The 13,763-nt window shown below is 55.3% G+C and overlaps 1 protein-coding gene across 2 annotated transcripts in view; it reads right to left on the minus strand.

The window, feature by feature from the left end:
* The window catches only part of RBPMS2 (RNA binding protein with multiple splicing 2), a 29,705-nt gene extending 16,074 nt beyond the window's left edge, over positions 1 to 13,631 (minus strand). For both annotated transcript variants that reach the window (XM_010571539.1, XM_010571540.1), the window contains exons 1-2: positions 13,546 to 13,631; positions 259 to 336 (exon numbers count right to left, since the gene is read on the minus strand). In XM_010571539.1, the coding sequence (XP_010569841.1) occupies positions 259 to 336; positions 13,546 to 13,605 (138 nt within the window). In that variant the 5' untranslated portion in view covers positions 13,606 to 13,631. The remainder of the gene's footprint in view (positions 1 to 258; positions 337 to 13,545) is intronic.
* Positions 13,632 to 13,763: the final 132 nt, after the last annotated feature.

A 13,763-nucleotide genomic window follows, 5' to 3' on the forward strand; every position in this document is an offset into this window, starting at 1 on the left:
GATGGACAGTCAGGGGATCAGGACACATCCTCAAAGAAGGTCTTGTCCAGTTGGGCAGCAGGGCTGACCAAGCAGCCTTCACTGAGCTTGGAGACAGCAGGATTTCAACAACAGGCTACAGGGGAGGTTACCCAGCTGAGCACAAGCCATGGGATACCATGCTGATCTCTGACAGATCTCTGATCAAGATCTTTGCTGCCAGGTTGGCCACAAAACAGCATCTTTCCCACCAAAGACCAAATTTGAAGACCTTCTTACCTTGAATGGTCGGAAGAGTAGGTAGAGCTCTCTGGGCTTGATATCCACAGGAAGGCCACTGACAAACAGCGTCCGTACCTAGAAGAGAGGTCAACGAGGTCTACTAAAAGGAGATGCTTATTACCAAAGTGGGAGTACAGAGCACAGTTCAGAAGCTAGGTACAATAAGAGTAAGACACCTTGCAGCAAAGGTGGCCTTGCAGGCACTAACCCTTCCCTACATTAGAGGGGTGTTGTCCAGGATAAAATACACCCAGTCCTCTCCTCCCTGCCACAAAGTATTTAGACCTTTACAAAAATTCAGTCTCTAGCAGAATAGTCTGGGTTGATTAGGGCATGAACACCAGCTCCACAGTCTGACTGGACCTTGATGACTAAAACTTGAAAAGACTGCTAGAAGACCATACACTGCCAAAAGCACTAACACAGAGTGTGACATGTATCAAAGATCCATCAGAGACCAGTACAAACCCCAGTTGTCTCTCTAGCTCTTTCTACAGATCATACACTAGGTCTCCTTTCCTTAACCTACCCTGGCACTTTACTTCAGTCACTGATTCAAAGACAGCCCTCAATTTTGAAAAATACCTCACTGCTACACTCACATCTTTTGACTTCTGCAACAGCCCCAGAATATTATTGGGAAGATGACTTTTGGGTCCGTCCCAGCTCCTTCACCAACACACATCAGACCCTTCAGAAGTCGCTCCCAAACCAGCTCTTACAGCATTTGTTCTGCTGTGCCCAGCCAAAAGCCAGCTGTGCTGCACCAAGTCCATGTAGGCTGCTGCTCTTTCCAAGTTGTAGGAGTCGGGTACTAAGTCCAAATGCACTTGGCAAGTATAAGCAAAAATACAGTACGAGAGGAAGATTTCAATAGATAGTCTGTTGGAATTATCTATAATAGTTCACATGAATAGCCAGGAAGAAGAAACAGTGTTGAAGGTTCATGGCCTGGGAGAACTCTGCTCAACAGTCAGACCATCATGGCCACCTTCTCCCTGCAACTGGGAGACATTGGGCAACAGCCTATTTCCATAGGAAGCAGCATGATGAAGCTGCCAAGACTTCTTGTAAATAGCACAGACCCAGAAAGGGAAGTTATGCACAACAGAGGTCACCAAGACACTAGTCATCATTAACAAGGACCAGGAGACCACAAGCACAGCTCAGCCAGCACTGACAGCTAGGCAAGGGAATTCAGAGGACTATGGGAATGAGACAGAGCTCCATGTTCCTTGCTTTTCATTGCATGGGGATGCCACCCACCAAGCCAGTCCCAAACAAGCCTTGAGAAGCTCACGGGACAGCACTGATGCCCAAATGCTCAGAATGGCACCAAACAGTTCCAGAAGCTTTTGAGCTGCAAAACATGCAGCAGGACCAGAAGCCCTAAGCCAGAGCCCATCTCCTGGCCTGTTTCCAAGTCTGGAGTGACCCCATTACATTTGCAGGGCAGAAGCACTCTGCTCCCACATTTTAGTTTTTGCTCAGTCATTTCTCATTCCCCGAAGTGGGTTGTATCTGACACCTCGTTAAACCTCTTCTGCCACCAAAGTGAGCAGCACACACTTGCTCTGCTCCTGGGCTAGAGACAGCAGCCACCTGAAAACACAGAGGCATGCAGCACAGCCTCTGCACCCTGTAACTCTTTGGGGGCAGTCAGATTCAGACTCCTCCAAGCAGGAAAGTTTCTTCTCTTTACAGGAGAAAACACGCACCTCCTTTAGCTCCTGTGCCCAAGACAGTCCTGCTAGGGCAGATACCCTTCACATCAACTCAGGGGGGCAGCTTAAGCCCTCCAGGATGGACAGTGATCATGAAAGCCTTGGGGTCCTCTGGCCCTCTTGCTCTCCATGCATGCTGAGGCTAAGCACTGCCACCACCTGGTAAATACCCCAGTGGGTGCTACCACCCCCCATTAGTGTGCAGAGCCCTTCTCTGGCATATCTCAAGACTGCTGCGGAATGCAACCACTGAGCATCCTTCACTCCAACACTAGCATCCTTCCCATGCCCTCCCCTGGCCCCTCAGTATGGATGGCCCTACCGTACACCCCAGCTTTTGCTTTGCCCCATCTAAGGAAGCACGATGCTATCTGGAGCACTCCAGAAACACTTTCTATGCCCAGGCTCAAGCCTACAGTCTCCCCACCCAGCCCAGGCCCTCATTTGATGCATCGCTCCAGGACCACCTCATGCCCAGACAGAGTGGGCAACAGCAGTATCTCTCAGCTTGCTGGCTGCATTGAAGACTTTGGCACTTGTGCTTCAGTGTGAGCTACACGGAGCGCCTGCAGCGCATTCCCAGAAGACGTGTGGCCATTTCTTGCAGGAGAGGACTGCGCAGAGTGTGGTGGCACACATGTGCCTCAGCCATGTGAGAGCACCATCCCTTTTCAATATTTCAGGATCCGAGTGTGCTCAGACCCCAGAATGGATGTTTCTTCCAAGCAGATAGAAATCTGCATCCCTGTTGGGTCTCTAAATGGTCCCGTGATGTGTCGCTCCGTAAGTCCTTGCGACAGGCGTGACAGAATGGAAGATGCGCAGTTGCTCAGGGAAGGGGAAGTCAGCTACTCAGAGCCCTTACAACAGCCGGAACAGAGCAACGCAAGTGCCTCGGAAAGCTCTTTGTCAGAAGTAACAAGCTCCTAATGCCAGCCCCATAAGTTGCTGCCAAGGACAGGAGCAAGAGACCTTCTCTCCCAGGCCAAAAGCTTCCCTTGGCCTCCAGGTCCAGTCTGTCACCATACACAGCATCAGAAAGGGGATCCCAGCCAATCCACAGCACCCGCCAAGGGCTGGCATAGCCCCAAAGAAAGCCTGGGAAATCCCAAATGCCACCAGCTAACATCTTCAAACAAGGCTGCCCCAAGGGTCTCAAGACAGACTAAGGAAGGTCCCTGTTCAGAAGAGCTTGTTAAAAGAAATGAGACCAAGTGGTTGGTTTTCCGAGATCTCTGCAATTCAGCATATCCCTAAGTGATCTAGAAAAGCGTAGGGGGAAAGCGAGACCAAGTTATTCAGGGAAGGGAGGGTGAGGCTGGTAAGGAGAGACCCAAGCAATACATTTGAGGGACAGTGAGGTAAGCCAGAGGGAGACTACTTCTGAGATCAAGTGTAAACACGGAAAGCAAAGGAGATCTGGGTTGTCCCACAGGAGAAAAGCAGGAGGCAACTTGCCAGCCTGAGCATCTCATGCACTGTGGGCAGCCCTGGTCCAGCCTCCTGCCCCTGCTCCCAAAAAGAGCAAACTGTAGATGAGGGCAACAGGATCTGGACAAGCATCTTCCAGTGGATTAACCAAACTGGGAATCTCAGTCACCCCTTTGCAGTCCAAGTCCTGCAGGCTTTGAGAGGCCACTAGGACCACCTGGGGCTGATGAATCCAGGCTTCCAGCCCTTGCACTCAACAGGCCAAGACAGGGTAGGCTTCTGCTTAAATATATTTGCCCTGCTTCAGCTCCCTGCCACCAAACACCAGACCCATGTAGATATTTAGCCTCTCCACAGAGCAGCTGGCAAAGTCACAGAACAAAAAAAAAAAAAATCCATCCAGAGCTAGATCAAGAACTGCCTGGGCCAAACCGCATGTTCAGCAGGAGCTTGGAGAAGATACAGCAGAAGCAGATCTCCAGGAATACCTTGTTCTTATGCTCACTCTTAGACTCTGCTACCAGCCACTTGAGGTGAGATACCAGGTGAAAGCAACCCCATCTCAACAAGGACAACTGATCTTAACTGGACACACATGTAGAGAGAAGCAGAGCAGTGGGGCAGGGAGTTGCTCCCACCTAGGACAGCCCAGCAGGGTCACACTGCTGGAGGCCCTGCAGAAAACACTTTCCTTCCCCATCCCTGCCCCCTCTGGGGATGTCCCCAGTCCAAACACCCAGCAGAGATGGAGGAGAGCCATGGAAAACAGGATTTGTGCCAGGAGGGAACAACACCATCGAGGCCATGTCTTAGAGAGGGAGGATCCCAGCATAGCTTCCTACACAGGAGGGAGGGACAAGGACAAACCCATTTAGTGGTCAAGTCCTCAGTGGCTCTAAAGTAGTCCTGATACAGCTACATCTCCCAGAAGAGACATACACCCAAGTGTGAGGACAGCCAGGTACTTAGCACCAAGCCTTTAAAGAAGCCAAGCAGCAACACCTGCCTCTTCCTACCACAGCTCCAGCACTGCCAGGAGGTCAGCATAGGTCTTACAACATCCACATCTCTTGGCCATGCCTGCTTTTAAATAACAGCTCTTGAAAGGGAGTCCCAAGCAGAGCCAGACACTGCCCTGCAGCCCAGCAAGGGTCAAGTTATGTCAGAAATGTTAGATGCAAAGATGTAAGTACCCACCTCCAGCAAGGCTGCTCTGGTAGGTCTCCAGCACTGGGCTTTTGTTAAGAGACTGCTCCAAATCCTGCTAGAAGCCAGCGAGGCTGACCCTCCCCTTCTGCAAGATCAGCCCTTTAGCTGCATTATCCACAGCCCTGCTTTTGCACAGCTGTGGCCACTCCAGCCCCCCAAAATTGGCTGGCTCCTGGGGCCACACTCCCAGCACTTGGAGCACACAAGCCTTTACCACCAGTGGTTAGGAGACATCCAAGGACACCTACAGTAGGAACATGCCCTAGTGCCACATCCACACCGTGCCGCTGAACATTCCCCCTCTTCAGGAAGCCACCTCCAGCTACATGCCATTATTTTCCCCTGAAGACAAGCCATTTCCCACTCATTCACACCAATATGTCCACCAAGCCCTCCTCCTATGCCACCAGCAGAAGGGAGCCCCATGCCATCCTGCTGGGGACAGGGACAAGCTCTGCCACAGCATCCCAAAGGCAGTCCCCACTCCAGGCAGCCACCCTGAGGTCCTAGCAGCTCAGGCACACAGGCTACAGCTCTTCCCATGGGAGAGCATCCCAGTGGGTGCCTCTCAGGCACCCAGGGCCACCAACAGAGCCACAGAGTGGATACAGAACCCTGGCCCTGGCCACTTCAACACAGCTAGGGACACTCGACTCGAGGCTGCTGGAATGCAGTGAGGCTGCTGGCTGCCCTGGGAGCCAGGACTTATAAGGCACAGCAACAAAATGCAGGGAGGCAAGCTTGCAAAACAGGGCTGCAGGGAGGAAAATGCTTCAGAGCCCAGCCATGGGGCTTAAAAACGTGACAGCACCTTCATCTCACTGCCCCACATGGGATGTGGGGCTGCAGGGTTCCTGCCATTGCACTGAGTTGACCCAGCCCTGGGCAGTTTTGCTTCTCAGCACATCAAACTCCCAGGAAACACAAGGGAAGGGAAAACTGGGGGAGGAAGATGGCTGGTCTGTGCTAGGGACAGCTCAGCAAGAAAGCAGGGCAGCCTCAACACCATGGAGCATGCCTCCCAAGGGGAAGGGGCTTGCTAACAGGCTCCTTCACCACTCCGTGCCTCAGTTTCCCACCACCACCAGCAGGGCTCAACAGCAGAGAGGCTGCAAGAGCCAGCTGCCTGCTTGCAATTCCAGCACTGGCAGAGCTCCGATGTCCTCAAGCAGCTCACAGGGCTGGCAGGCAGGGTAGTACTGAGCCCCAGTGCAGGATCAGACCAGGAGCTGCTCCAGCCAGGAAGCCCCAAGCAGCCACAGCCGCAGGACATCCCCCCACCCCACACCAGAAGGATGTTCACCCACCCCCAGAGGGGAAAGGCAGCCTTGAACCTCCCCCAGCACTTGAAGCAAGAAGGGCTTCAGGCATTTCCCTCCGAAATTAGCCTTTTGCACAAAAGGCACCCAAGGACCAACATCCTGCTCTCCCAGAGGGGAGGAAGGCAGCCTGACCACAAGCAAGCCCAAGTGCACAAGCATTTTGTCCCCAAGGCTGGGGTGTTTCACACATGACACTGCTTATAGCTGGGTCAGCCCCTCTCAGACATTGCTCATCCCCCATGTCAGGCAGGGGATGTCGACAGGGCTCAGCCACCCCTGTGGTCAGGGCAGGAAGACATTCAAGCAAGGGGGAAGCAGGGAGAGGCACCCGGGGAAGCCGATAAGTCCAAGCACAACGGGGCAGCACCCAAGAATAGTCTGCGGCCTTGGCAGAGGAAGCACCACTGCTGCAGCTCTGCAATGGAGACTCCCCCCTGCTCCCCACTACCAAGTCCTGTCCCCTCTGTCTCTGCAGGATCTCATGGAAAGGATGGCACCCAGGGGTGCTTGGGCCACAGCAGGGGTTCAAAGCTGTTGAAACGTTTGGGGAGGCCAGACCCACAACTCCCAAGAGATTACTGTCCCAACAGGGCAGTTCCCCAGCTCAGGGAGATGATGGTTGAGCATCCTCAGGATGCCGTCGCAGCCTTCCACCTTGCCAAGAGGTCTGCTAAGCTAGAGGAGACATGCCCAAGTATCAGAGCCAACATGCTGAAGGACACTCACATCCATGCTTGTACTATCCAGCCCACTGCATTAAGCACCTCACTACAGAGACCCAGCAGCACATCTGGCACCCTCTGATGTTCTGGGACCTACAGACACCTTTTACCATGGACCTTACCCAGGGGACAGCTCTCACACAGTGTAAACCTGCTGCAGACCAGGTCCTCCTGCCCATACCCAGGCATTTGTTCTCCTGGCAGGAGACACAGAGGTGAGACGAGTTCCTGCCATTCTCTGCCCTGAGCAGAAGACATTGGTCTGGATGCAGGACCCTCACAAGGTACCTCCTCACCTCAGTTCCTTAAGCAAGCACATCTGTCTGCTTCACCCCGCCACAAGGCAATTCCTGGGCACTTTTCAGTCCTATGCCTCCTCTGCCCACTGAGCCAGGACACATCCAGAGAAGCACATGAATCTCTCCTCAAATCAGCCTGGTTCAGGGCAGCACACTAGTGGCCATGCCACAGCCCCATGGAGCATGCCTGGTATCTCCATGGCCCAACAGCAAGCAAGTCTTCCACAAAACCCAAGTGATAGCAAGCTCAAAGTTTGCAGCAGCTCTCCACTGTTGACAGTGGTTATTGGAGTGTCACCCCAATCACAAGATGACATTTGGGGACACTAGTAGGATGACAAGCACCTACAGGACTAAGATGCCATCGCATTAGTCCAGGTCTTGGCAAAACAGGGCCACTAGACAGTGGGGAGGGGCTGTACTACCCAAAAATGGACCAGAAATGCCAACCCTAACCGCCATCACGCCCTGACCTCCCTCTGCACCACAAGGCACTCTCCCCACAAGACCCCAGGCAGGCACCCAGCCCATACGACCCAGAGGGCAAGGCAGAGTTAAGACCACCAGCCCAGAAGGAGAGCCTGGGGAGCAGGGCAGAGCACAAAGCAAGAATGGATACAACATACAGCCCAAGCTTTAAGGCCCCACTAGAAACAGGTCACATCCCAGCCAGCTCCCCACCAGCATCCTACTGTGGGCAGGGAAACCCTGGGATGCAAAGTTTCCTTCCCTCCTCCAGTACCTCCCAGAGGAGCTGGGTGGTCTCTCCAAGTCTGTAGCTTGCTCTGCACTTCAAGCCACTGCTATAGGTGACACAGGGGAGTCACACTTTCAGACAGACACTGGCCTCCTGCCCTTGAAAGCAGATGGGAGGGACACACATCCCCAAGCCAAGAGCTTCTGACACACAGCTGTGTACCAAGACCCAACCCCACACTAATGCAAGAACCTATCACCATGTCCTTTGCAGCACAGGAGGGGATATACTATCTCAAACTAGGAGGTGCAACATTTCCATAGCCTCTCCTGGGCTATGCAGCAGGGCTGGAGATCCTCCGCATGGGTGAGACCGCCCTACTGGGTCCTTGGGTTTCCAGCAACCACAGCCTGCGGCCAGGTAAGCTTGGGCTCAGTGATCAGGGAGAGCAATGTGCAAGGCCAGCACATGCAGTCCCATGCAACTGTCCTCTAGAGAAACCCACCCCAGCAGCCACTGGGCCATCTGGAGGCAGGATCTCTATGCTCTGCCACCCTGCCCTACCACTGGACTACAACTGGCCAGGTGGGCTTGAGGCAGTTCCTTCCCATAGGGCACACAGCAGAGGTCAACTTCTTGTCCCTGTCCACAGGGCTAGGTGTAGATGACGTTCACTAGATGGAGGGACAGAGCAAGCCTCAGCACCATCCCTGCTCCCATCTCCAAGCAAGAGCCAGTGGGTGGGCCCTGGGGCCAAAGAAAGCCTCACCACCCCAGACACACCAAGAGGCCAGACCTTGCATAAGCCTCTAGCTCCACACTCATCAGCCACCATCCAAGGCATCACAACACCCCTCTCTGCTGGGGCTGAACTGAGGAGGACAGCAGGTCCTGGGACAGGCAGCCTCTCAACCATGCCATGACCATGTGGTGCAGTGGTCAAAGCGTCCTTGCCAAGCTTGCAGCATCCACTTCTGCCATGCCAAGGGCAGGGTCACCTGGCACACATCTCCTCACAGTGCTAGTACTACCACCTGCCCCAAGGTCCCTCCTCATCAGACACACTGAGCTGACTTGGGATTACAGCACACAAGTCTTTTAAAGCACAAATGAATTCTTTCTACTTACAGCCTCTGCCACACGAGCCATCCTTACGCAATGGTGGCTGTTGCTGCAGAAGGTACTTTCCTGCTCCAGGGATGGCCTGTGATGTACAGGCATCCCTGGGAACACACTTCTGAGACTGCTCACCTCCAGATCTGAGAAGGCTACTGGGTCCCAGCTAGTGCCTGGTACTCCTGGAGAGAAGGTGCTGAGCACTGTAGGTGAGGTGCTGACCACCTCGCTTCCACACTCATGCCCTGGTGAGGCTTCAAGCTAAAGCCTTTACTTCAGGCACTCAGAGGTCCAGGACAGGCAGAAGCATTGCTCCATGATCCAAGTAGTGAAGTCTTCATGACTTGGCACGGCCAAGACCAGCAAGCCTAAAGGATCTTTTGGCCCCAGAAGCCTTCCGTACTGATTCCAGCAAGAGTCATACTTGACTTCCCACAGTGCCAGTTCCTCTAGCAGAGGCACGAGAACAGACAGCAAAGCCTGAACCACTCTCAGCTACCTTTCAGACACCTCCAAGGGCATTCTTCCCACTTTGGTGAGGGGAAAGCAGAGTCCCTTGCTAGCAAGGGAGCCTTTGGGTTTGGCCCTTCATAACTTACACAGGCACCACCAGAAACCCCTTTATTTTGAGGCCAAGTAGGGAAAGCTCTGCTCAGCAACTCCTCAGATTAGCCAAGGAGGAAGACTCATTTCTGAAGCTGGGTCTCATTTACTAGACCAGCTACATGGCCAGATAGCAGGCGGAAGAACAGTTACCCCATCTCAGGGACTAGTTGGGATATTGATGTTCAAAGCAGCTCACTCATGTCTAAGAAACTTAGATTTGAAAGAGCAAGAAAGGAGAAGGAAGCTCCTTTACAGGGTATTTACAGAGGCACCAGGACATGAGGAGATAACGGGGAGATTCCCACATCCCTCCCCCAGTAAGAGCAACTCATTGATAGACCATGAGGAAGTCTGGGAACACACCAGTTCCCAGAACCTCTGCATGCATGGTGACTTCAGGGTATTTGCTCAGCCAACAATCTGTCACTAACAGAAAGCTGCATCTAACATTGAGGGGACTTTTATGATGCATGAAAACAGCTCTGAAGCACCATCCTGGTTCAGCCAGACCAAGTACAAAAAGATTAGCAAGTGGTGACCGTAACTACTACACCCTCAAGTTCTTTGTAGCAAAGAGCAGCATCACAGAGTCATTTGACTCCAGAAATTATTTTAACCTTATTTGTTTCAAGTCAGAGCGCTAGAATCCACACATGCAAGAGGCATCTAGGTCCACTCAAGCAGAGATTACAGAAATCAAGAGATGCCTGGCACCAGTCCATGAAGTGCTACAGACATCCAGCACATAACACAGGCTGCTCACCAGTGGCATTCCTGGCTGGTTCTGGCAGCCTCCGCATGCAACAGCTAAGAAAGGCCAGGGACGAAGTACTCGCTACCAAGGAGGCTGCAGGGCAGCTGAGAGCTTTCTGCCTCCCCTAACAGGGCATTTTCTAACTCTTAACAGGTAACATCGCAGCCTTGCCGTGGACCAACAGGGAAGATGATCCTCTCCTAGCAGAGCTTAGCCAGGTAGCTTCTCCTGGTCCTCACCTGGGCTCTGCCCACCCAGGACAACCTCATGTTTGATGCTTTCCACGTTCAGCAGTCCACAGTGTCCAAGCTCTACCATGACAGCAGCAGCCACCACCCATGGGGCTGCATGCAGGCCCTTGAGACCAGCCAAGGGAAGGGAAGGGGCCAAGAGGACACATGGGATATCCATAGAGTTCAGCCACCTGCTTTGGACATCTAGGCAGCCAGCTCCAGATTCCCCCTGCTCCCCATGGACCTACAACTTTCCAGTGACCGCCTGGGAGAGCAAGGATGAACTTCCAGAGTAGAAGCTACACTTCTGCAGACACTCAAGACAGCAGGGTAAACACATGGGGTCCTTGTTGCAATACAGCCACAAACACAACACACAGTGTCCATGGCAAGCAAGTAAGCTCCTCCAGCTGCCAGAAGAATTTCTGCCTGCAACCAGGGCGCACAGCACCTAGGCAGCTGCCTGTCTTGCACTACCCCTCCGTAGCACTGGGACATATGCTGTCACACAGATTGGCGGCTGCCTGGAAAACTAAACAGAAGATAGCAGCAAGTGGGGAGGGATCGAGTTTGGGGAGGTGTCTGGTGAGGAACAGCAGGGACTGACATTAGGCCCTGTTTGTTTAACATTCCCCATTAACGACCTCAAGAGGAGCGAGAGAGGCATTCCTGTCCTCCGCATGTCACCGGGCAGGAAGCGGCTGCGAGATCCAGGGGCTTGCAGATAAGATAAAGGGAAAGGCTGAATTTGGGAGCTTCTCCCCATTGTATCTGGGGCACACAGCACCCTTCTGCAAATGCTCAGGGAGACGGCGAAGGAGGCTTGTGGGGGGGGAATGGAGGACTGTCCCCAGTGCCAGGATCTGGCAGCGTTATCCACACAGCGTGGGAAGATATTCCACAGCACACCCTCCCGCGTACGTTGAGACTGAAGGATTCCACTTCACACTAAACGTATTTATTGCTCTGTACCAAGGGGAGCTCTGGGCAAGAATTTGGGTGGGATGTGGGATTAAGCCCCCCAGCCCATGCCGGGACCCTGAACACAAGGTGACTCTTTGTGCCACCATTAGCTTCTGCTGCTGTGAGGAATGGCTTCTGGTCAGCCAAGAGGATGTACAGGAAAAACAAGCATTCAGAGGGCTCCCACAGGCTAAGTGGCCATCAGAGCCCAGCCAGCAGCTCATCACCCACAGCATTATTCGTGGCAGAGAGAGGGCTTTCCAACAGCAACCCCACCAGGGATGGGGACACACACACACACACACACCCCCCCCCAGTCCCAGCCCACCACCTCCCAAGCATCCTCAACCACCTCCAGGGTGGTCAGTCCTTTGCTGCACTCCTGGGTACAGGGTGACAAACGCACCCAGCAAGGCTGCAGACCATACAGCAGGGCGGACTGGACCACCCCCCTCCCTGCACACACCTGGAGGCAACATGTAGAGCAGGGGCCACTTCTGTTCAAACCCTGCCCTGTTCCCCAGGGATGCAATCTTTAACTTGGTTTTCCAGCCACCAAGCGTCACTCTGGGGAGGACCACCCTCCCCAAAGGGGCTAGCATTTCCAGGCTCCTGAAATGCAATAGCTTCCAGCTCCCACTTCACCAAACCACTACCCAGCAGCAGGGAACAGGCCAGCTCTGTCCCAGCACTAAAAGCTCACCAGGCCACCACCCATGAGGCACCAGCCCAGCCAGAGCAACACCACTGGGATGCACCAAGCAGCATCAACCTCAGGGAGCTTTGCAGGCCAGTGAATAATTGGATCAAGGAGCTGCATTGAGTCTTTTGCGCACGCGTGCGCAGCCTGTGAAACCCCCGGTACCAAGCCTCCTTGCACCGGAGAAGCAGCACAGGGCCCCAGGTACTCTGTCTCTCTACCCACCCACACCAGTGCCACCCAGTGAGGCTGGGACATGTCACCAGCAGCATCACATCTACGTCCCATTGCATCACCTAAGCCCTGTTCCGCGCAGGGAAGAGAAACACTACTACCACTGCCTGCCAATCCATTCCACCCCATTACACGGGTCCCCCCACGCCAGAGTTGAAGACCAGTGGGTGCAACAGCCCCAAGACAGCTGGTGCATGGGGACCATCTGGCCCCGGTGGGTGGTGGAGCAAGCCAGGCGCCATGTTGCGGCGGCGCGAGCGCACGGCGCACTGGAGGAGAGCGAGGGAGGGGGCAGAGCACCTCCCCGGTCCCGAGGGCCAGGCGCAGAGGACTGCAGCAAAATGCTACCGAGGCCGGGCGTTTTCCAGCGCCCTCTCCAAGATGGAGGGCAGCTGGCGACCCACTGCACCAACACCTGCTCGAGGGGTGCGACGAGAAAGGCGCCGTACTAGCAGTGATGCTACCACACAGCCAGCGGCTCCGACAGCTGGAGGGCAAACATGCAGGGCTGCAAGCTCAGCTTCGGCATGTGGCTACAGACAAGTGACCCTCGCAAGCCTTCCCAGCGCAGAGTCTGGCAGCATCAAGGCTCTGGCTCGCAACAACCATCCAGGGGAAGGGGACTGCTGGCAGGGCAGCTCACAGCCCTCCAGCCCCAACCAGGCTGCTGGCACATGGGGAAGGAGGGCAAGGTCTCCACCACCGTGGTCCAAACACATTCTGAGCGGCCCACACGGGCAGAGCAATGCCTGGATGCAGGAGCTTGACGCCCTCCAGGCGCAGGGGCTCGGGGACAGGACACCATGCCCATGGGCACCGGCTAGGCTAGGAGGGAGCAGGGACCTACCGGTCCCCTGCCCCACGGGGCTACAGGGACACTGGGCTGACAAAGGGGCTCCCAGCCAGCAGCCGGGGCTCACCCTGCCCACTCCCCCTCCCCGGGATGACCCGCGGGGCTCCAGCCCCGAGACCCGCACCCAGCGCCCTGCCTGCGGTGCTCCAGCCCCGGCACCCCGATGCCTCCGTACTCCAACTCCCAGGGCCTGGCCTCGGTTCTCCAGCCCGCTGCGGCCCCGGCATCCCGTCTCCAGTCCCCCGACGACCCGCGGGTCCGGCCCCAACCCCACGTCCCCGGTTCCCCGACGCCCCGGTGCCGCAACCCCACCACCCCAGCCCCGCTTCCCCGACGCCGCCGCGCTCCACGCCCCGTTCCCCGAAGCTCCGGCTACTCCAGCAGCCCCACCGTCCCCCGGTCCCCCAGCCCGGTAACCCACCTCCTCCTCGACGTTGCCGCTGCCGTTGGTGTGCTCAGTGTCCTTGTTGAGGTTGCTCATGGTGGGGTACCGGGGTAAGGGGAAGGAGGGGGGGGAAAGGGAACGGATGGGACGGGGAGGGGGGTGGTGGCGGCTACTCCGGAGCTCCGCGGGGCCGGGAGCGAGGTGCCGGTGCGCAGGGGGGGAGGGGGCGGTGCGGTGCGGGGTGGTGCTGCCCT

Source organism: Haliaeetus leucocephalus, unplaced genomic scaffold, assembly GCF_000737465.1.
Source record: "Haliaeetus leucocephalus isolate CR32 unplaced genomic scaffold, Haliaeetus_leucocephalus-4.0 Scaffold339, whole genome shotgun sequence".
Taxonomy (NCBI): domain Eukaryota; kingdom Metazoa; phylum Chordata; class Aves; order Accipitriformes; family Accipitridae; genus Haliaeetus; species Haliaeetus leucocephalus.